Raw genomic sequence first — 24,439 nt, forward strand, 5'->3', positions numbered from 1 at the left:
TTGATAGATAATAAACATAGAGGAGGTTTAGGAGTGCCAGAGCTACAAAAATATTATTATGCAAGCGGAATGATCTGGGTAGAAGAATGGATTAAGTTAGAAAATGTTAGAATGTTAAATTTAGAAGGTCATAACATTAAATATGGATGGCATGCATACTTAAATTACAAGAAATGGAAGGAGGACAGAGAATTTAAAAATCATGTCATAAGAAAAGGGTTATTAAGGATATGGGAACATTATAGGAATAAGTTCTATAGGAAACTACCCAGATGGACGTCGCCACAAGAGGCTCACTTCGGAAAGTTTAGAAAAGGGAAAGAACAATGGTTAAGATATGAACAAATATTAGAGGAAGGAAAAAAAGGGGATCTAAGAATTAAGCCCAGAGAGAAACTAGAAAAGGAAAATATGAAGATTGAATGGTTCCCATACAAGCAATTGGAGGAAAGGTTCAAGAAGGACGAAAAACAGGTGGGAATAGAAAACCAGAAAAATGAGTTAGATAGGATAATTTTTGAGACACAGAATAAGAAGAAAATATCTAAATATTACGCGGAACTATTAGAAAGGGATTTGGAAAAGGAAAGGATTAAGGGGAACATGGTAAAATGGAGTCAAATGGTGCAGCATAACATAGAGCTGGAGGATTGGGAGAGATCGTGGGAAAAAACGAATAAATTTACCCTAGCCCAAAATATGAAAGAAAACTACTATAAAATGTTTTATTTGTGGTACACCACGCCGGTTAAAATATACAAAATGTATAAAAAAGGGAATAAGACATGTTGGAAATGTAAGAAAGCAGAGGGAACCTTTTACCACATGTGGTGGGACTGTAAAAATGCCAAACGTTTTTGGAATGGGATACACTGTGTGATAACAGATATAGTAGGAGGGAGATTTCAAAAAACACCTGAGTTATACCTATTGAATATGACTTGTAGAATAGAGAAAGAAATAGAGAGGAGATACTGGAAGATAATTTTGTATATGATTTCGGCGGCAAGATTACTATATGCACAAAGATGGAAAGTAGAGCAAGTACTAACTATAGAGGACTGGTTTAATAAGGTGATGGAAATGAAAGAGGCGGATAGACTGTCTAGGAGTATAAAAAGAAAAGAAGAAGATGAGGAAGAGGTTGAAGAAGATGTGTGGAATATAATAGAACAGTACTGGAATAGTGTAATGTAAACAAAAGGAAGTAAAGGGGGGAAGATAAAGAAATAGGATAGGGGTTAGGCAGGGAGAGGGGAGGAAGAAAGGTAGGTGGAATGGGAGGGAAGAGGGGAGGGGGAGGGGAAGGGAAGGGTAGATCTGTATAAGGAAAAAAGAAAAAAGTGTAAGTAAATATATATATATATATTTGTGTTTATGGAATAAATAAATAAATAAATAAATAAATAAATAAATAAAAAAGAAATGGAATAAAGAGGGAAATCACCAAAGAGGAATTCAAACAAATACCGAGCACGTGTAGGGGTAAAGTCAGAAAAGCTAAAACACAGAATGAACTCAGGCTTGCTAGAGAGGTTAAGAACAATAAAAAGGGGCTTTGGGGGGTATGTCCATAGCAAAAGGAAGAAGGAAATGGTCGGGGTACTGCGCAGAGAAGATGGCAAAATGCTAACAGGGGACAGAGAAAAGGTGGAACTACTCAACACCTTTTTTGCCTCAGTCTTCTCACAAAAGGAAAAGGGTGTTTAACCTGAGGAAAATGGAGCAGAGAACAGAATAGAGGAAATTCAGCACAGAATACGTAAAGAGATAGCACAGGAATACCTGATTTATCTAAATGAATATAAGTCTCCAGGACCAGATGAACTACATCCAAGGGTATTAAAAAAACTGGCAAATGTAATCTCGGAGCCACTGGCAATAATCTTTGAAAACTCTTGGAGAACAGGAGAAGCCCCAGCAGACTGGAGGAGGGTAAATGTTGTCCCCATCTTCAGAAAGGAGATCCCAACAATTATTGCCCAGTTAGTCTGACATGAATACCAGGAAAGATTCTAGAGCAGATCATTAAACAGAGAGTCTGTGAACATTTAGAGGGCAAAGCCATAATCACAAAAAGTAAACATGCTACAGAAAGTGTCCTCAACTAGAGCCACATGCACAGGGAATGGGGGCACTCTTTCCCAAGAGGCCAGCACCAATCCCCACCTGTCCAAGCAACCTACAACATACAGGATGCCATCTCTTGGTTGCCTGTAGAGATCTCTGTGCCAGACATCCCTAACACTAGAACAGATCCACCCTCAGGGAGTCAAATTACATACAATGTGTGCTGGGAACAAGCAGAAAATGTGGAAAACTTACCTGCACAATCCAGGTCACCTGTGGCAGGTCCAGCCCACGAGCAGCAACATCCTTTGAGAAAAAAAGAAGAGGAAGACCCACAAATGAGTAAGCTATTGGCCAAACGGCAGTTGTTTATGGTATGGACAGGGAGTTTTTTTCATCCCAGGAACTAAATTCTGGTTTGGGAAGGGCCTCAAGGTCTGCATTCCTATTGCAGTTGACACTAGAAACATAGGGCTGGGTCAAAGCAAAGTGTGAGGGGCAGAGGAGATGCCACTTGCTCCATTTGGACATTTCCCCCCTCCCCTCCAGCACGTAATACACGGCTCAGCTCTAGGCCTGTTTCATATCTCCAATCACTGACTGGAGATAGAAGTAGAAGAAACTTGTGAGACGGATGGGCACTCCCCACCCCCCACCGTGGGGAACCCTGCAAGGTAGAGGTCTTCCCATCCTTGGTTTTATTATATTACATTTTGATCTGCTTTTTCTGTATTACACTTTGAGCCTCTCTTCGGAGTTCACAGAACAATTAAACCTACTCTCCAGTTTTGCAGACATACACAGGCACAGCTCAGCTCAGATATGACGATGTACCACAGTATGACACCATGGAAGTGAAAAAGAGGCCGTTGGCATTCTATTTGGCATTAAGTAATGCTCCAAATTCAAGAAGCAAATTTCATGGCTAAAGAGGATTTGAACCTGGGTCTCCGCATTCACACTCTTAACCACTACACTGTAGGCCACAAAACCACTATTTCACCAAGGAATCTGAACTCAGCAGCTGGGGAAACTGTGTTCCCCCAAATTATAGATAATATGTGAACTATTATCCCCCCAAGCCTGTGTCAGACAGTGGTGGGCATCCTGCAATCCTTCGACAGATTTCAAAAGCCTCCAGGGAGTGACCAGCACAGAACTGTCCTCCTGTGGCAGTTTGCTGTGTATAGAAAGGCGAGAGAGAAAAAGAAGAGTTTGCGGTAGAGGCAGAGACAAGGGGATAAGGGTCACTATAAGAGAGGTGAGTTGGTAGGGAGAAAGAGAGAGGAAAGGGGGTGGTAGGTAGAAGAAAAAAGAAGGTGGAAGGGTGGGTGGAAAGAAAGTGGGGTGCCAAGAGTGAAAGGGAGAAAAAGGTGGCAAAAAGAGAGAAAACAAGAAAGTTTGTGTAGCAGGACAGAGAAACAAAGCAGAGGGGACACAAGACCAGTAGTGGGATGGTAGGAAGAAAGAAATAGAAAAGAAGTGGTAGGGAGAAAGAAAAAAGAAAAAGAGACTGGAGGTGGCAGGGAGGGGAGATCAGAAGAAGCAAGAGGGTTAGTGCAAAGAGTGACCAAACAAAAAAGGAGTAGCATGTAAAGAGAGCCAAATGGGGGTGGCAGAATGGAGAGGCAGAAAGAGAAAAACAGGTGGCAGGGACAGTAATGGACACCTTGCGCATTGCTGGCTCCATCCTTTTCCGACAGCCCACAGCACAGAGCCTCCTAACAGATTAACCCAAGGAAAGGCAGTCCTCTAGAAAAGGCATGCTCCCACCACCACATATACACATATGCACAGGCTACAGCATGAGAACCTCAGCTAGAGTCGTTGCATGCAGACAAGGGACCTTCCTATCCCGTGTCTGCATGGGCAAAACACACACCTTCATTCAAATCCTCTTCTAATTTGTTGTTGTGTGCTTTCCAGCTATTTCTGACTTATGGAGTCCCCAAGGCTTCCATGGGGTTTTCTGGGGCTGAGAGTGTGTGACTTGCCCAAGGTCATCCAGTGGGCTTCCAGGGCCCAGCAAGGAATTGAACCCCAATCTCCAGTGTCCTAGTCCAATGCTCAAACTCTAATTACTCTAATCCAAGTGTCTGGCAGCCCTTACATTCGCAGCCTCCGCAACTCATGCAGACATTCTACTTCTCCTTTCAATCTCTGCTGGTAAAAATTCCTAGACCATATGTGATTAACAAGAGGCTAAAAAATAATGTTGATATATCTGTATCTACCCATCTCTCTATATTTTACATGCTAACGATAACGACCCCATCTAGTCCAATTTAGTCCATCTTTGCTCTAGTTCCGCTCTCCTTCAGCGGTGCCAAAAGGGGGGATTTAAATTGGATTTGACCGATCGCTTGAGCTTATTAGGTGCGATTATGCCAAGATACTGGATTCAGTTTCAAGGAGCTGATGAGGAAGAATGGGGGGATTTATTACACCCAGCAGAGCTGGGCATTGAGTCGCCGCCTGTTCTCAGTCCACTTGATGAAGACGAGGCGCTGCCAAAAGAGGTTATTAGTTTAAGCAGATCAAGGCAGAACACCATGCAAAGCAGTAATGAGTATGCAAATGTATCGCCACAATGCGTTCCAAGCCTTCACCACCATGGTTTTCCCGTTCTTGCAGTGCAATTAGAGCCAGCTGCCCCCTAACACAATCACACCCATAATAAAACACACAAACACATCATGCTCCATCCTTCTATTTCACTACGTGTAACCGTGCCTCTCCATAACAGCTATGAAACATTTTCCCAACAGCCTTACTGGGATTTCCACACTGATGAAGTAAATATTGCACACCAGCAGTGCCATTGTGTTCATACAAAATGTCAGGAAAAGCAGGAAGACAAGTCACATGGACTAGGGCTGGGCACAGGTGATGGACAGCTCTGTCTTTTTGAAGCACAAAGTGACACAGAGACTGGAGTATCATCTGCAGGGACCTTTGAGCTGGAACCTAAAATCCATAGTTTGGAGGTCCTGCTCCAGAAATCAGATCTAATTTGGAAGGACAGAAGTGCTAGTTGGTACCAACAGGCAATACTCACAGTCACTCACAGAGGCTTAGGCTGTTGGGTTTTACTCCCTTCTGGACCTGACAGGACCATGCTTCATCCTGAGGGGCACACACTCTGTACCAGTCTTCTACAGTGTGTCCTAAGAGGTTTGTGATTGAGCCCAGCATTTCTCTCCCACTCTCTCCCTCTCTCCTCCTCACAAGGGTGCAACTTGAAGCCTACCAGATGCTGCTGGACTGCAACTCCCACCAGTCCTCATCACTAGCTATGCTGGCTGGGGCTCATGGGAGCTGCCATCCATGACATCAGACTGCTCGATTTCTTCCACACCACACCTAGTCCCCCAGCCTGAGTACCTCTCACTTCTCAAACCCACAACCATGGGTGGCCTTTGGGATGCAGACAGGGAAAGGCAACCTGTCTCCCTTGAGGTATCTGGAATCTCCTGAGGATATGCTGCACTGGCTGTGGTTTATGGGCACATTAATTCAGAGCCAACAGAAGGTGCTAAGTTGCTTTCCTGATGAACAAATGGACCCAACAGTCACCATGTTTCCCTCAAGAATTCACAGTGTGCTGAGCAAAGGAAGTGCAAAGTGGCCTGTTGTCCAATGATGCCAAGGCAGCTGTGGCCACAAAAGCTTTATCCCAGTGGTTCTCAACTTTTGGCCCTCCAGATGTTTTGGACTTCAGTTCTCATAATTCCTGACTATTGGCCAAGTTGGCTGAGGCTTCTGGGATCTGAAGTCTAAAACAAATGGAGGACCAAAGGTTGAGAATCACTGCTTTAACCAGAAAGGCAGGGTCAATGGCTCTTCAGGAGTGAAGCCCCAGGAACCAAACTAGTTTCTGCATGCAAGTCTCCCCTGGCTCAGCTCTCCATGTCCCCTCCAAGTGGGAAAGAGCACTAAGGTGCAGGGTATCAGCCTATGACTGGCCAGGAGCATGGAGCATGTGGATTGACCTATACCAGTATAAATACCGTTCGCTTAGTCCTGGTACCAATTCTACAATTAGGAAAGGCCTTGATAAAGGACAAGGGCAGAAGGCACAATTAAACATCCCTTTCCCATCTTTGTTGTACCTCAAGATGTAGCCAAAGCACTCACTTCATACTGAAATAACTTCAGGGATTCTGGAACACAGTAGAAAACCAAACTTCCCAAATCTCAACCTGGCCTATAACCTCATCCTGATCCTAAAGATACCCCAAATTTAGGGTGAAAGAATTCAGGTAAAGATGCTTTTGAAAGACACTCAGCGGCCAACAAGGCCTTGAAGGCCTCCTTCGTGCTGACAATTGGCAACCGACGTGAGGCCTAGAGGTACAGATGGAAGGCAGCTCGTTCAGGTGCCAGGCTGTCAGTTGGATTAAAATGACTCATTTATTTACCAAAAGCAGCACACAAAGTGCTTTAGTGGAACAGGGGGAGAGGAAAGAGAAGGAGAGGGGGGAGGCGAGGACCAAGCAGGGAGGCAAGAGCTCTCGCACCTTCCCCGCCTGCCAAGAGTCATTACAGCCGAGTGTGGAAGAGCCATCAGCGGGGAAGAGACCCCTGCCGGCCGGGTGACAGATTGGGCTGCGTAATCGGAGGAGGGTGGGGGGAGCACGGAAAGCTGTCAGAGGGCGAAAGCACTTGGCCGCACCCGCCAGAAAACTGGCAAGATGAGTTAGCGTGATGGAGTTTAACGGGCAAACAGAAGTCTCCAAAACCATCTTCTCCTCTCCCTGTGAGTTTGCTTCAGAAAGAGCACCGCCCCAAGAGAAGCTGAGTGAAAAGCTTTGGTGAAGGAGAAAGCGGAGATAACATTTACAGGGCCAGGCCCTGGTTGACAGAAAGGTTCTCCCAATTTGGTCAAAGATTTGCTACATCTACTTCTGTGGTCCTAATTTCTTTGCACTCTAAGTAGTGCTCTTCATCGATCACTCCTACCTCTGTGCTGCATATACCAAGAGATGGAAAGAGACCAAAGGAAGGTGTCTGTCTAATGTCAGAAACATTAGACCCAAGTATGGGGATTGTGAGCACTAGAGAAAGTCCGAGGCAGTTCAGGCCTTCTATTCCTTTCCTCAAGAGAAGCCATTGTGAACCCTTTGACAAGCCACTCCCAGCCATCACCACCAGCAGCAGCCCTGGAGGAGGTGGAAATTTAAAACTAAAGCTAGAATGTGCCATGTCTGTCATTATTCTTTGTGAATATGGCCAACTGAAGTAGGCCACTTCACTCTGTTGAATGGACAAGGAACATATTCTTGGGTGTACCAAAGGTCTGCCTGTCTGCTGTTTACCTTTATCTTTCTGCTTTAACTTGTGTTTCAACAATCAGTTCCTCTGAGGGAAGCCATCCGCCAAATGAGTTCAAAGCGGGGAAAAGAGAAGCCGCCAGACCCTTGATGCGCAGCACAAGTCTCCTCAGAGACAGAGGATTAAGCCAGGCGAACCTGAGCAGCAAAGCAGGAAACACTAAATAATGGGGAAGCAGGAAAGAGAAAGGGAAGAGGGAAAAGAGTAAGCATGGGTTTTGCTCTCTTCTCATATTAACAGTAGGTCTTGGATCTTGCCCAGTACAAGCAAGTAGCAGGAGGCTTAGAAGAGAAAAAAGAAAATGTGTAATGAAGATATGGAAGTTAACTAGGGTTGTTACATTTAATTAATTTGAATTGTTGGTAAGGAAATCCTTTTAATCAACTAAAAAAGGAGTCTCCAATTAACCAGGCAGCATATTTTTAAATTATATCACTCTAGCAGAAAACCAAGATGGCCAAGGAGTGCGGCAGCACTGTGACCAAAACAGGACACTGAGGGGGTGGGAAAAGGACGCACAAGTAGACTTTGTCGAACATCTTTCTTCAGAAGCATTTTGAAATTCAACTGACTCATTAGATCAAACAGCTCTCTGATGATTGATTAACTGACTTAGTTCTCTGTAATTCCCCCTGACAAGACTGAATTAATTCTTTCTAAACTGTTCTTAAAGTTTACATTCTAAGTCTGCCCTCTTCTTTCATGGACTTGTCATCCAAAGATTTGAGCATCTGCAGATGGTCCTGCCCTGTTTTCCCCAATGGTAGCGCATGCACATGGCTGCGGCCATGCAGTTGCACTGCTATAGGAAACAACATAACTTGAGGTCCCAAGGAAACCCTGAGGATACGTACCCCTGTGGAGATGAAGAGCCAGCTGTACATGCCTTTGGGATTCTGGCCCTTTCTGAGTCAAAATGTGACTCTTCACATTTAAAATGAAAAGAAAATAAGATATGATGACAGGCCACACAGCTTTTAAAAACCACAAATAAAACCACAGATAAGAAATCACCAATAGTTAAGAGAGCCAACTTAGCATAGTTGTTAGAATGTAAAAAAAAGACAAACTGGGCTCAAATCTCCACTTGTCCATAAAGCTCCCTGGATGTTCTTGGGCCAGTCACTCTCTTCACACTTGACCTACCTCATAGGGCTGTTGTGAGGGAAGAGTAGGGAGTAGGAGATCCATCTATGCTACCATGAGCTCACTCAGTGCAACTGATAATTAAAATAAAGGGAGGCTTCATGTTCAAAAGCAGTCTACCTCAGAATACTTGATACAGGGAGCAGACAACAGGGGAGGGTGTCTTTCTTCCTTGCTGAGGAGTCACCAGAGGCCTCTGATCTATCAATGTTGTCACCTCTGCCCCTGCATAAATCCAGCAGGGATCTTCTCATATCCACCTTTGTCAGACTCCCCAAATGTACAATCATTTCCCCGCCAAAAAAACAAAAGCTAGCAAACCATACATGGAGGCAACCCCACGGAACTTCACAGGCGGCCAGAGCTTTTCAGCTCTAATGACTCCTGATCACTGTAATTTACACATTTGCAGCAGGAAGACACCGCCAAGACACACACGTTTTCCCAGGCCAACAGCTGTTGCGATTAGTGAGCAAATTGTGTAGCGATGCAGCAGTCTGATGTAGCTGGAGGTCAAAAATGTGGGGGGAATGAGACAGAAGAGAGCACAAACCAATAACTGCTGGGGATGGTGGCCTTCGATCTGCCCTTGAAAGGAACCCGAAGAGCAAATGCAGCCTGCCCAGGACAGAAAGCCCTTTGTATTAATAATGAAACACATTTGCAGGCTTTGCCTCGAACCCAACATTCTTGATTCTCTAGGTTATTCATGAGGACTAGCTACACCACAGTGCAGCCACAGTAACTGGCAATCCGCAGGGCAGCCCCAGTCACCACTCTTCTTATTCTGAACACCTCTCACTCTGAATTAGTTCTGTATCATGCTCCCTCTCCCCATACCATATGGCAGGATAAACTGGGCTCAAGTTATATTTGGTGACATTCCGTTATTATTTGGCAACTTACAGTGCAGAGTAAAATGCCAGTTTTTGATTGCAAGAAGTCCTGGAAGACAGCTGTCCTTTCCTAAGAGAAGAAGATAATATCAGTCAAGAGTCACTATATCTTGCAAGTAAAATTAATACCACAGAGAGAACACAGAGCTTTGAAGGTGACCAAGGTTTTTAATTTCAAACTGAGTGCCTGGGACCCAATCACTTCCAGAGGCCACGAAATGAAATACAACTAAGTTCAGTTTAATTGGGTTTTAGTTGTTTTTACTGTGCTATGTAGTTGTTTACTCCTTGAAACAGCACCCCACCTGGTGCCCCCTGGAAATTGGACTACAACACCCATCAACGAACAGCTAGCATGGCTATTGGGAGGCACAGCTCAGCATACTGGGAGGGTAACTGGTTAGGCAAGACTCTACAGAACCACTGATGACACCATAATATAAAAGCCAATACAGTCTAGTGGTTATAGCACTGGACTGAAATGTTGGAGAACCTGGTCCATAACCCTTATTAGTCAGGCAACTCACTGGCAGTGACCCTGAAGCCAGTCACCATCTCTCTCTTTTTCAACCTGGCCTATTTTCTGGATGGCTGTGAAGACAACCAACCTACTCTACAGGGTTGCTATAAGGACAGAAAGCCGAGGGAGGATAACCCTGAACTGCCTGTAGGAAAAGCAGAGAAATATAACTCACCATTACATAACAATAAAGTAATTAAAAATTATCAACTTCAGCTATTTAGTGGCACTAATTAAAAAACCCAATTAATTGTAACACATGCTCACCTGTAGTTTCTTGCTACTATAATAAGGGGTCAAGGGAGGGAATGGGCGGGGATGGAAAAGGTTTAGCAATGGAACCATTTGTCTAAAGAGGTGGTGGGGTCTCTTTCTCTGGACATCTTCAAAAAGAGGCTGGATTGCTCCCTGCTGGGATGCTCTCGCTGGAGATCTTGCACTAAGCAGGGGGTAGATCCTGATGGCTCATAGAGCCCCTCTCAATTCTATGATTCTATGATCAAACAAGTTGTTTCCTTATAAAAACTGAAGTCACAAAGTACCTGTAACTCTGCTATTTTTGCTGCCACACATGAATGTGACAACACCTCCAGGCTTGGTACATGCTTTTCAGCCCATTTTAAAAGGAATTAACTCAGTGGTTCTGAAATGGCAGAGCAGGACCTGGAGGCATTGATCTTTTCCTCCTCCTCCCAAACTTTTTTCTGTATAAAGTTTACACATGCGTTAAGTTAAATACTGAATTTACTTAAATAAAACTATTTTAATTTGAACAATGTTATTTCCTTGTAAAATGTTAAATAAGAATATACATGAATGTGCAGGTGCAAATATTCAGACTAAGTAAACAAAATACTTTTATTCAAATACTAAGTTAAGTGCGAGGGGCGACATCTGCATCTAATAGAGTAAAAAGTTTGATTACTTTTAAAAATTAACTTATTTACAACACTACACATCAGTTTAAAGACATCTTTGCATACCACATGCAGTAAATTAAAGAAACTGATGCCAGAGCATCTTTGTCTACTGAAGGATATGAAACTGGAAAGGCAAACTAAACTGCATGCAGCTGCAAATGTATGGGCCTTCAGAAGTTGTCTGACTGCAAGTCCCAGCAGCCTTACCACAGGTTGGGAGCTAGGTTGAGTGTTGCAGTACAACAACAGTCCAAGGACCATAAGATTATCTTCCTTGCTCTCTATTATATGCATCTTTGCATATAACAGAATTTAAAATAGAATTTATTTGAAAGACAGAAGAGCGCAAGATGCTTGGGGCAGGGAACTCCTTCCTGTTTTTTTCAGCCTTGTGAAGTGTCACTGGCATTCATGGGACCCTAGCTATTGCAACAGATGAAAGATGGATTTAAAACCAGCAGGCAAGTTCAGTTATAAATCTGCTCTAGCACTGTGACAGACCTGATCCTCAACACATCCCACAGCACCTCCCAAATAACATGGACATGGAAAAAGTGTGTGCTGAGGAAAGTGACCTGGCCTCCCTTTCTTCCTGGCCCCGAGAAGAGAGCCCCATCTTGACGACAGCAGCCATGCCCAGCAGTACCATATGGGAGTCACAATTTAGCTCCATTAATGCTCTTAATTTGAAGACATGGAACGCTAATTACACACTGGGAACTAAAAGGCAAAACCCCTTCCCCCCATGTCAGCTTTGGAGTGCTGCTTCAGTTGCCTTAACAGCTGGTCAGGTCTGAGTCAGGCCAGGCCCATTCTACCTCTCTCTCCGCAGCTCAGGCAGACAAGGGGATGGGAGCTCAGGACAACAGAAGCACAGTTTTGGATGGGGAGGGAGGAACAGAACAGCAGCTTCTTCATCTTTGCTGTTATGTGCAGTCAAGTCAGCTTTGACATATGGCTACCCTCCAAATGAGAGCCTTCAAGAGCCATTGACTGCTCAGGTTGTGCAAAATCGGCACAGCCGCGGCTTCCATAATGGAATCAATTAACCCGTGTTGTGGTCTTCCTCTTTTTCTACTGCCTTCCACTTTACCCAGCATTACCATCTGCCCCACTGAGTCTTGTGGTCTCATGATATGCCCAAGGAATGAAAGCCTCAGTTTAGTCATTTCGGTTTCCAGGGAGAATTCAGGCTTGATTAACTCTAGGGCTCATTTATTTATTTTTACCACATTACATTTAGTGTATGTGGACTTCTGTATCTTTATTATGGGACTTGTGGTGTTGTGCTTTCAGATCACTCTACTGTGATCTTGCTTTCTTCCACAGTTACTGCACAAAGCCTAGAGAACTACATGTTTTGTCGATATTTGAGCTATATCAGTGAAAAGACCCCTGTGAGGCTGGACAGGACAGAACAGCTGGGATTTCATGCTGCCATTATTACATTAGATCTGGCTCTGTAGCAGGCACCTCAGGGCAGAAAAGAGCCAACCTACTTCCATGAGAAGACCAGAGAAGAAATTCTCTGGCACCAAATCAACAGGGATGCTTTTTGAGAGATGGTTCTAGGAGAAAAATCAGGGCTTCCATTGAACTTAGCACCCAACTAGGGTTTGAGCAGACACCGGAGGGGGGCTTACCTCCTGTTTCATGTCACCGTGCAAGCGCGCAAACACCAAAGCTGAAAGAGGAAGCTGCAACTTCTCATGTCCTCCTGCCACCAGGTCCTCAGCCAAGACCTTCTGAAAGAGGGCATGGTGAAAGTCCACCTGCTCACAGCTTGAGAAGAAGACAACCATCTTATTGCCCTTTTCAAACTGCAGGAATGAGAATAAACATTTTTTTTTGTTAGCAATCTTTCTATCCTGCCTTCCCTCCAATAAGTTGAACACACCACACATGAGTCTCCTCCACTCCCTATGAAGTAGGTCATGCTGACAATGGGTCAAAGTCACTCAGTGGCTTTCATGGCTGTATCCCTTAATATACAGTGAATGAAAACTGCTGAAGCAAGAAATGTTTTTGGGAAGGGGACAAATACCCATTACCCTTTAGAGTAACTGTTGGTTTTGGATCAGTTGAACAGCCATGGAAAGGATCTATATTATATCAACCTCATCCTGTGAAGAAACTGGCTACTAGTTCAAGCCAGGACTCATTACAAGCTTTTGGTCCTGTGTTTAAGGCCCTGCGCTTTAATCTCGCTCAGTATGTTCCCCAATCAAAGAGTCTCTCTCACCTTGAATTTCGCAAGGATAAAAGCTGCCAGTGTCACCAGTCTCAGCTTGCTTGGGACAACCACCACGTTCTGCTGAAGTTTTCCTGGCACAGCAAAACTGTCTCTTTCCTCTCCCATGGCATGATCATCCATGACTTCCCCTGTGACTGCCTTTACCTCAGTTGTGTCCAAGTCCCGGGATTCTCCCACAACAGAAATGCAGACTGGACTCTGCAAGCTGATGTTGGCTAATCTTGAGACTCCTGTTGTAGATAAAAGAAAGCAACAAAAACAATGTTTAATATGCATGCCGTACGCTTGCCTTCCCCAGCCTGGAGCACACCAGATGTTTTGGACTAAAAGATGCAATTCTCCTGGATGTTCTTGCATTTCTGTCTGAAGATGAGGCCCACATGGTCACTCTTCTTGCTCCAGCTGCCCAGATGAATTCTGGGATTGCCCATGCTTTCTGGTTTCTTTTACCAAGTGCCAAAATTCCACCCTTTCACCTGTGCTAATCCAATATCTGCGGCCTTTCTGAATTTGGAAGAGGAAGGGTGGAAAAAGACACTTTGTATACACACACACATCTCTCAGCCTCAGTTTTACCAGGCAGAAAAATACCAAGACAAATGGAAATGTTTGCCGTTTTTTACCCACAGTGCCAAGGAATGATAGAACAGAACTGCACTGAACTTTGGGAAATGGAAGACACTAGTCACATCTGTAGTCTCTTGAGGCTCCTAAGGTGGAAGAACACAAGCTCAAGTTTTAAGACCTTCAGAGGAGGGGTTTCTGTCATTTCTGTCAGCTTCAGTTAGTCCAAAATGCTGCAGCCAGAATGGTCGCCGGATCTTCAAGGCAAGATCACATAACGCCGGTATTAAAATCTCTCCACTGGCTGCTCATTAGCTTCCGGGCCCAATACAAAGTGTTGGTCATTACCTTTAAAGCCCTACATGGCTTGGGCCCAAGTTACCTGAAGGAACGCCTCTCCCTACACAATCTGCCCCGCACTCTTAGAACTACAGGGAAGCTTTTACTAGAGCTCCTCAGAGTAAGATTAAAATCTACCCATCAAAAATCTTTTTCGGTTATGGCCCCTTCATATTGGAATAATCTCCCTAAGGAGATACGGTGTATCCCTACATTAGAAATGTTTAAGAAGATGCTAAAAACCTACCTTTTTCAATTGGCATACCCTTCCAATTCGTTATAAAGTATACATTATAGAAATTAACTCAAGCCCAAAATATGTTATGATTGATATCGTATGTTGCTAGACTGATAATGTTTTTATAGATTGTTTTAACAAATTATTATTATATTATGGTGATTACATTTTAAATTGTAAATTGTAAGTGTTTATATTGTTCTCTGTTTTATATTCTGTTGGAATCCCGCTTCGATCTTGGGAGAAGCGGGAAATATAAATAAAAAACATATTATTTCCACTGGGACTGAGAAAGGAAATGAGTTTTAATTATGTTTTAAATGTGCTTTAAGTTGTTTTATCTATGTGCTTTTTTAACAGAAAGGTTTGGGTTTTTTTACCTTTTATAAAATAATATTTTAGCTGAAATTTGTTTTAAACTGTGGTAAACTTCCTTGGGTTGTGTGCTGGGAAGAGTGTGATATAAATTAACTAAAATGACAAGTGCATGAGCCCCTGGAGCTGGAAGGAGAAAAGATACTTAGAACCCAGCCCTTCCACACTGTGCAGCAGCAAATGCTGGGGCTGCCCAGGATCTCTCCCAAGTGACCCTCTCTCACCCACCACCCCACCAAGCAGGCGGCCACTCCTGTAGGGCCTACCTTCTGTAAGGGTAGCTGACAGAAGAACTCTCTGCTGCTTTGCACTGTCGGCGTTCACGGCATTCAGGATCACAGTCAAAGCCTTCTCAAATCCCAAATCCAGGATCCTGCAGGATGGGTCACAGAAGGAAAGCAAAACTCAAAAAACCCACAGGAGCCATCCATCTCTTGGGCACGTGGCAGCAGCCAGGCACGATAGCAGCTAGCAGGTCATACACGGTGGAGGATTTATGGAAAAGAAAACCTGGCTCATTCTGCTGTGAGGAAACCATTCCATCCAAGTGGAAGGGCTCAGAACTGCGTGCGTACCTGTCAGCCTCATCCAGAACCAGCCACCTGACACGGCGGAAGTGAACACACTGCGTGGAATTGATATGGTCCACCAGACGCCCCGGAGTAGCAATCAGAAGGTTGATTCCTTTGCGCAACCTGTTTGAAGGGGAACAGAAAACACTGGGTGGTGTTGATATGGCCAAAGAAGCCTGGCTGGGATGGAAGAGCCACGCTGCATTTTGGCAGCTGAGCCTCTGAGCTGAGCTCACAGATTGTATCTGCTTTTCATGTTTCACACATCCAAGCACACACACACACACATCCCAATACCCTGGTTTGCCATAAACACAATGTCAGCAGTCACAATCAGAACCAACCAAATTGTAGTTTTACTCCAAAGAAGGACGGTAAACATCATGGTTCACCCACTATTAACAGCACAGCAAACTATGGTTTTGCCGCAAACCACAAAATCAGTGTCAGAATTTTAAAAAGGAGGAAGATGAGGAAGAGGAAGCATGGATGTCCAGCACCCATCCATGGGAGCCAAATCATCACTTGGTTATCATTTGAGAACTGGGACACACATCCTTGCACTAACACATCTAGGATTCTAGAATAGAGCTAAAACCGTGGGGTGGATACACAAGGGCCAGGGTCCTCTTGGTGGCAAATGCAGGCCCAAGTTATGCCACATATGCAATGTGACCTTTTTGGATGATGTGGAATGGATGTATCCTGGATCTCTCAGATTCCAGTTCCACATTGGGGCCCCAAAGCCACATTAGCTCTCAATGAACCCAGCACAGCTTACTAAAAAACAGAAATTAAAAAATATCCTGGATTGGGCCTCAATCATCTTCAATCTCAAAACTAACCAGAGATCTATCAGGAGAGGATCCAAATCTAGCTTCTTTCTGCATTCAGGCACCATCTTAAAATAAACAGTTGTGTGCCTTCATAGCAAATCTAATTAACCACCACAAAGCACTGAGCATTCTACAGTGCTAATGAATGCCATGGAATATAACATTGACATCACTGCCCTTCCCTGGCTGATTTAGCTGCAACCAGCCTTCTGCTCCATCTTAAGATCGCCTGGGTCCAGACAACAAATGTGGTCCTCAAGCTGCTTGGGTCAAACCATTTGCTTGGCAAACTTGTAGGAGCTTGCAAGAGATGCAGATAAACTGGGAAGCAGGGAGAGATGGCAGAGGAGCGGAAAACCTTGCAGGCACCAAGAGGGATCATCACTGTCGGCTTAGAAAAGCTCATCAACATTTTAAAAACAGCGGAGAGATGTGAACACACTTCCCGCTGGCCCAGCCGTCCGCTTTCTGTAAGATCCACGGTGGGGGGTGCTCACAGCCTGATCCAAAGTCACAAGCCTCCTTCCTCACTAAAAATTTTAAAAAGGGGGCACCCCAGGAGAGAGTGACAGATGAAAGAGCCCCGAGGAAAAAGCGAGGGCTCAAAAAAAAAAGAAGAATTTTATGAAGCTGGCACCCTACCTGGCTTTTTCCGACTTCTTCTTTTCTCCTCCCATCAAGACGCCAGGCACGATCCAGGTAAATGGCTGAATGGAGGAAGTAAAAGGGAAAGAAAGAGAAGTGAAACTTTGCAAAAGATTGTTGTAAGCCTTAACTCAGGGATGAGCAGAATGCATGCCCAAAGCTCCTGGTTGTTTGCTACTGACACCCAGAGAATTCCAAGAATGTGGGAGGATTGCTCCAAACTTCCCCCAAAGCCCACCCCACCTCCACCAAAGCAAGAGGCTGGCCTCTGGCCACTTGCAGCTGCAATTGCTGGGGGAACAGTCATGGTCTAGACCAGGTCTTCAGGAGTGGAACACTCACATGCACACACACCTGACAAAATTTTCCCATCCCCATCCCAAAGGCATGCCTGGAAATGAGACAGACCAATTGGTCAACTTTTGTCTCCTCAGATTTCTCATTTGTCCAACCTAAAGTTTATTTCATTACAGAATTTGAATTTCCTCTTCCCACCAAAATCTTATGTAGAGACTTATACCCAGCATTGCCAATTAAATTAAACAAAGTTTGGCTACCAGTCCTGGAAAACACCAAAATCAGGACTCAGCCCATGCAAATGAAAACCACCCAGGGTGAGGGGTTTCCCAGCAGACAATGGATCATTAATTAAAGACACAGCCACAGCGGCTGGTGAAATGTCAGGAAGAAATTCTTCTAGAACACAGCCTCATAGCCCAAAAGACCCACAAAAACTATAAAAATTGAAAGTTTTGTCTCCTCCAACCAGCCATCTCAGATGAAGGAAGCATGCATAATCCCCATCTGAATTCTTCCAAGCAATGCAACAGATCTCAATCCTAGAAAATACACCATTCTTGCAGGCATGTAACCAACACAGTCTAAAGATAGCTGCTGTAAAATTTGGGGGGGGGGGGATGTGGCTTGACAAACATAACTGGATGATTTTTCATAACTATGCAGGTTCCTTTGACTGCATTCAGAACTTTGGGTGCAAAAACACAATCCTCAGCTTCACTGACAGCCCTGCCTTGAACTGAATACCAAGCAACTAATACCGCAATTTGTCTATAACGATTGCTCTGTTTTCCCTAAACCTTCAAGACTTGGAAGAAAATGAATAAGCCCACTCTGTCACTTAGCTGATCACCTTCAGTGACTAAGGAATTTCTTCCAAGTGACCAGGAGTATCTCAACTTCTTCCTGAGACACAGCCACATACATTCAAACAGGCCCAATACAGATGTGCAGGAAGCGGCGTACTGGTGCCGATTCTAGTTTGGGGGCAAACAGCAACCGCACACTCCCGAACCCTAGCACATCACAGCAGTGCCATCCACACAGCGTGCACATCTATGACGTTGCGTGTGCACCGCACCAAATGGGGTGGCACACGGGTGATGTCACTGCGATCTCCCAGGGCGCTAATGCCGCCTTGGCAGTGTAGTCGGAAGACACATTCTTGTTACACCTCTGTTTATACAGCACAGTGTACCCCAAGGGGTGAGTTTGAAGTGCTCTCAGGCCCTTCATGTTGCTTCACATTACATTCTTCACACAAAGAGCAGGTATGTGTAAGTCACACTGGGTAATAATTATCGGAAGGCTCTCTGAAGCAAGCATTTAAAGATAATTTATTAGATGGCTGAGGAAAGGCAGGTTTTCACTGCTCTGCTTTCTTGTCAGCCCAGCTTTTAATAGAAGGCTCCCTCAGAATCAAAGAATACCAGAGGAAAATTGTTGAGCAGCAGACGCCAACATGAGACAAGCCTACAATGATCTTTGGGGGAGGACTTGTTCTCATTCTCACAAGCACAGTTGGTGAGGAAACAGGACAGAGCCTTCTTGGTAGCTGTTCCCAGCCTGCAGAATCACTTTGGGAGACTCAATTGCCCCCCTCCCTGATCTCTCTTCACAGAGCAGGGCTTTAGCTGTGAAGTGGTTGGGGCAGAAGAGTCTTTTGACATGGTGTGCTGGGCTATCATCTGTTTGATTATGCTTCAAATGTGTTTTAAATTGTTCCAAGTTAGCATTTAAACAGAAGTGCCTGTTTAATGGTTTAAGTTTTGGTTACTAGCCTTTTTGTTGTACTTTGCACATAACAATCTAGTGTGACCTACCCTTGTTTTGGCTCAGTTTAGGGAATCAGAGGGGGTGACTTTTGGTTTGGTGGGAAAGCCCTCAGAGTGGCCCAGGGAAAACAGGGCTCTGGACCCTCTCAACGTCCCCCCACTCCCATCATACCCCCTCAGTCCCCTCAGTTTTGGGAAATGGGCAGGATGATGATAAAAATAATATCCCTTATGGTCTCTTCCAGCTCTATGACTTTATGATTTCCACCCTAACATGAAAGCATGGAAAGAAAAAAACCTCACAAAAAATATAAAAGGTTTCTACAGCTAGCGGATCAGCCACTCCTGAATTAAAGCAATGGTGTTAGATTCTACAGTTGTAGCAGTTTGATCCCAAGTTAAATGTCATGGCTTCAATTTGACAGAATCCTGGGATTTGTAGTCTGCTGAGAACATTCTGTATCTGTAGTGCTATAGATTGAGTGTAGTGGACCAGAGCTTGTAGTGCTATAGATTGTGGGAAGTGGACCAGCGCTCCCAAACCAGAAGCTCTAAGTTCATCACCAAACTGCATACCCCAGGATTCCATTGGATGGAGCCATGATATCAAAGCCTGTACCTGTGCCTGTCCCATTGCTGACCTTTTCCTCCAAGGTTATCACCTCTGCTTAAAGGGTTTATTTCCTCTGCAGCAGGACTTAAGTTATTGTCTCTGTATTCTTGTGCTCACTATCCCTATTACTGAGAGCTTTCACTGGGACTTGGGGGCACACTATCATCAAAGATATGGCACCCCGCCTCACCCCATGAGTCACCCAAAACAGACACACTCAAGCAAGATATCTGCTCCTTTAATTCCTATTGCTAGTTCAGCAACTAGAGCTTGGTCAATATATAAAGCTATTCTCCTTCTTACCTTCAACAGCTTCTGGACAGTTTCAAAACTCTGTAAAGCGAGCTGCAGAAAGTAAGGTTAAAGGAAATTAACAGATGCGCACACATCATTTGCATCAAAAGCCACTTTTAAAATATTAAAATTTGGGGTCCTCTTTTCACAGAAAAAGCATGCTCTTCCAGTCCTGAATACTGGTTAAAACCAGGGAAGGCCTCAGACCAGAGACCCTGGACCCGCTCCTCCCAGCACTGGGGGCAGCCCAGCAGCACCACCAGTGAAGATGGCCAGGAGGGGTACTGCAGCTGATACAGAGGGCTAGTCAAGTGCTGTGAAGATGTTGACTCAGACAAACTGCTCCTCTGAGCTCTAACATGCTGCCCACCCCTACTGAGTTTCTCACAGGAGCACATGGCTCCCTTGTGACAAAGCCCCACTGGTTACCAGTCTGTTTCTGAGCACAATGTCAAGTGCTGGGCATGAGCTACAAAGTCAGGTCATGGCTAACTGAAAGACTATACAGTATTTACTCATTTGAGGCTGCCTGGGTTTTGAAATTCTCAGGGGAAGATCTTAGCTCATCCCTTCCATCGCCAAAGGCCCATTTGCTAGAACATGCAGACAGGGTGGTCCCTTGCAGTGGAACCCCTTAGCTAGACTGTCCCATCCCTGGCATCTTTCTGCTGGAAAGCAAAAGTCTTTTCATTCAAGCTGGGCTTTCAGCAAGTGACAGTTTGCTGACAAAAGAGCCTTTATTACATTGGTGCTAGAGGTTTATTTGTTAAAAGCATGCTATTAAACCTCAACTTTTCTTTCTATGCTTTTAACATCCTGACCATGTAGTGGTTTGTTTTGCAAAGTCTATTTTTCATAATTTTTTTCCTGTATGTTGTTGTTAGCTTCTGAGTCAACCCCAATTCATGGCAACCCTGTGGATGAAACATCTCCTCCACTGCTCTGCTTAGGTCCTATAAATTCAGGCTCGTAAACTCATTGATTGAGTCCAGCCATCTGGTGTAGTCTTCTCTTTCCTAGTATTATTGTCTTTTCATGTCGTCTCATGATGTGACCAAAGTACAACATCCTCAGTTTTGTCATCTTGGCTTCCAGAGAGAGTTCTGGCTTGATCTATTCAAGGAACCATTTTCTTTTTTGTCTTTTTGGCTGTCCATGGTATCCTCAGCATTCTTCTCCAACACCATATCTCAAATGAGTTGATTTTCTTCCTGTCCACTTTCTTAACAGCCCAGCTCTCACAACCATCATACAGGGTAATGAAGAAAATGATAGCCTGGACAATTCTAACTTCAGTTCAGTTCTATATTCACTTCAGGATCTTGCCTAGTTCTTTCACAGCTGATCTTCCCATTCCTAGTCTTCTTCTGATTTTCTGACTGCAGTCTCTATTCTGATCAACACTTGATCCAAGGTACAAGAAATTTTTAACGATTTCAGTTTTCTCATCATCTATGTTGAATTTATGTAGATCCTCTGTAGTCATTATTATTGTTTTCTTTATGTTCAGCAGTAGGCCTGCTTTTGTCCTTTCTTCTTTAACTTTCTATAGTAGTTTTTCCAAGTCTCTGATATTTTCCACCAGTAGTATGGTGTCATCTGCATGTCTTACGAAGGTTTATGTTCCTTCCTCCTATCTTCACCCCTTCTTCTTCTCAGTCTAAACCTGCTCTTTGTATGATATTTTCTGCATACAGGTTGAACAAATAGGGTGACAGTGTGCAGTCTTGCCTGATGGAGAACCATTCTTTTCCTTTTTATTCTAACAGTTGCCTCTTGGCCTAAATACAGATTCCTCATCATTATAGATTCCGCATCAGGACTATCAGATGTATTGGCACTCCCATGTCTTTAAGTATGTTCCATAGATTTTCGTGATCTATGAATCACAGGCTTTGTTATAGTCTATAAAGCACATACTGATTTTCTTCTGGAATTCTTTGGTGTTTTCCATAACCCATAGCATGTTTGCAATGGGGTCCCTAGTGCTTCTTCCCTTCCTGAACCCTGCTTGCGCCTCTGGGATTTTTCTCTCCACATGTGATGGGACTCTATGCTGCAGAATTTTGAGCATGATTGTGCTTGAGTGGGAAATTAATGCTATAGTCCTATAGTTGCTTCAGTCTTTTGTGTCTCTTTTTTGTGGATGAGGATGCATATTTATCATTTCCAGTCTGCTAGCTATTGTTTTGTACTCCATATTTGTACAAAACAAATTCAATTGGGATATCATCGGTTCCTAGTGATTTATTCTTTCCAATTTCTTTCTGTGTGCAATATTTTTACTATTAATATTATTATTTACAGCATCAACTACAAAGGGCCAGAGAAAGAAAGGTACTAAAAGATAGGATAGGAGGCAAGGTACCAAGAATCTAGCTGAAATGAGGCAAGGTACCAAGAATCCCTCCTGGCTTTTCCTGCAAGCAGCTAAACTGATGGAGTCAAAAGCAAAGTGAATTGCAGGCATCCTACTTACTTCTCGAGTTGGAACCAGAACAAGAGCATATGGCCCATCACTGCGCTGCAAAAATAAGGGAAATGGGAAGAGAGCTTAGTAACAACACGGAACAGTGAAATCCAAAAGAGACAACTGGAACAGGCCTCGATGTATGGAATCGTTCTGGTTTAGTGGTGCCGGTAGCAAAAGGGAACTCTGGAATAATCCCATATCACTCCACTGAACTATAACCCTATGGAATTTAAGATGCAACAACAGTATTCCCACTCCTCAAGATGTGGAGCACAAGAAGAACCCATGTTCTTGAGTACACTCCACAGAAAGGATTTCCCACCATTTTAAAACATCCACTCTTCCTATTGCAGAGCTTATAATCAGCCTACCTCCAGGGATTGTTGGGAGAATTTACTACTGTGTGAGTAGTAAAGTAGTAGTCTTTGCTGCTCCAGAGACTAAAATATGAACCAAGGAGTTCAAATTACAAGAAAAGAGATAGTAGGAAGAACTTTTTTTTTTACTCTAAGAACTGTTTTTTACTGTAAGAGCTAGTGATGGATTCTCCACCTTTGGAAGTCTTTAAACAGAGGTTGGGTGGCCAACCTCTTCCAAGAATGATTTAGGTTTGTACTCTTGCATGGCAAGGGACTGGACTAGATAACCCTTATGGTCCCTTTCAGTTCTAGGATGATTCTAGGGGACATGATTAAGAACAGTGCAGCTGTTCTTCCAAAAAGGAAAGAGAAGGTCGACTGCAACACATACCCACCTGTATCTTTGGCTCCAATCTTTGTAAAGACTGCACCAGAGGAATAACATAGGCAAGTGTTTTACCTTCAGAACATTCAGGAGAGAAGCATACAGAAAACAGAAACAAATTATTTGGCTTATTATAAGAAATAGGAGATACACTTGGGGAGAAAGCTATAATTCCCATCCAAATATAAAGTACTGTCACCCCTCCTAACTTGCGGATCTGGGATCCACGACCATGAATACTTATGGAGGGGCAACCTCCGTTCTTTCCAATGGGGCTTCCAAGGTTACTTAGTGGTTTCTATGACTGAACGGGAATTCAAATCCTCGTCTCTAGAGTCATAATCCAACACTCAAACCACTATACCATGCTGGCTCTTAACAATAACAATAATGTTTGAATGATTAAAAATATATTAAGTCATTTCTCACTTAAAACTAGGCAAGCTAAAACCAGTTAAACTAAACAATACCTACACGATACATGTTCAAATTGGACAAAATCAATCAGCGCCCAAAGGCTTTAATATAAAAAGCCATGATCTGACTTGGCACTGGAATGACTGCAGCTCTGGCACCACTTGGCCTTAGGAAAGTATGTTCAGTATTAAGGCCCCATGCCAACTACAGTTTTAAAGGTTATCACTAGCACCTTTGATTTAGAGCAGAAGCATACTGGCAGCCAGTGCAGTTCTTCACACTCACCTGAACCCGTTTGGGACCTCACCAGCGCATCTCTGCCTTGCAAGAGCACAGGAATTGTCTGCTTCTGAATGCTACGCACCAATATTTTTTTAAAAAAAGGGGGGGGGAGGGAGAGGGGAAGATGAGAGAGAAAAAAATATTCTGAATCCAGTCATTAAAATGCTAATAATTGTTTTGCTGTCTCATCTAACAATTGCAGGGCCTCTTTCTTATTTTTAAGACAGAGCATATATTGAAATAACAGCAGCAACAACATGTAGCCATTCTCCTCAATGGGTTAGACTACAATCTCTACCCTCCCTGTTTGTGTATGGCAGGGATTGTGGTCCAACATAGCTGGAAGATTAGGGAGAGCTGTTTTAACTGTGATGTTGAGTAGTCCTTAGTCTATTTCCTGTCAGTGGAATCATTTCCAAAACTTGCATCTGTTGCATCAATGACATTACCTGTTTCAGGTCTAGTGCAAAAAGACAGGGTAATTAAGGGCATTAAACAAACAAACAAACATAGATAGTATAGTTTCCCCACCTCCAGACAGAAATATCAAGTTTATCAAGTTAAACCCTGCGATTTAGATACAAACACCCCACAAAGATTTTACCTGGTTAAGCTTGATATGTTCAAGACAGAGGTTATTGTTGAAACCTAGTGAGAAAAAAACTGCAGGGTCAAATGTTCAATTCCAAAAACAGTAGGTTAAAGTTTGCATGGCACAGCTATAGTTAAGGCTATGCCAGTAGAGTCACACATAGGCCTGTTACAGACAGCCAAAATAAAGCTGCTTCGAGTCACAGTGGAGGTATGGTGTTTCAATGATGCATGCGTCCTAAAA

At 43.8% G+C, this 24,439-nt stretch overlaps 1 protein-coding gene across 3 annotated transcripts in view; it reads right to left on the minus strand.

The window, feature by feature from the left end:
• The window catches only part of DDX31 (DEAD-box helicase 31), a 64,915-nt gene that overhangs the window by 39,382 nt on the left and 1,094 nt on the right, over positions 1-24,439 (minus strand). Inside the window, exons 2-13 of one of the 3 annotated variants that reach the window (XM_042477872.1) lie at positions 24,209-24,252; positions 23,608-23,678; positions 22,916-22,980; positions 22,168-22,207; positions 19,698-19,727; positions 16,707-16,771; positions 15,232-15,351; positions 14,923-15,029; positions 13,129-13,370; positions 12,530-12,706; positions 9,457-9,516; positions 2,326-2,376 (exon numbers count right to left, since the gene is read on the minus strand). In XM_042477872.1, coding sequence (XP_042333806.1) covers positions 2,326-2,376; positions 9,457-9,516; positions 12,530-12,706; positions 13,129-13,370; positions 14,923-15,029; positions 15,232-15,351; positions 16,707-16,771; positions 19,698-19,727; positions 22,168-22,207; positions 22,916-22,965 — 942 coding nt within the window. In that variant the 5' untranslated portion in view covers positions 22,966-22,980; positions 23,608-23,678; positions 24,209-24,252. Of the gene's footprint in view, positions 1-2,325; positions 2,377-9,456; positions 9,517-12,529; positions 12,707-13,128; positions 13,371-14,922; positions 15,030-15,231; positions 15,352-16,706; positions 16,772-19,697; positions 19,740-22,167; positions 22,213-22,915; positions 22,981-23,607; positions 23,679-24,208; positions 24,253-24,439 lie in introns of those variants that run through there. The other 2 variants (XM_042477871.1, XM_042477873.1) reach the window with 2 other exon arrangements.

The sequence above is a fragment of the Sceloporus undulatus genome, chromosome 7, assembly GCF_019175285.1.
Source record: "Sceloporus undulatus isolate JIND9_A2432 ecotype Alabama chromosome 7, SceUnd_v1.1, whole genome shotgun sequence".
Taxonomy (NCBI): Eukaryota; Metazoa; Chordata; class Lepidosauria; order Squamata; family Phrynosomatidae; genus Sceloporus; species Sceloporus undulatus.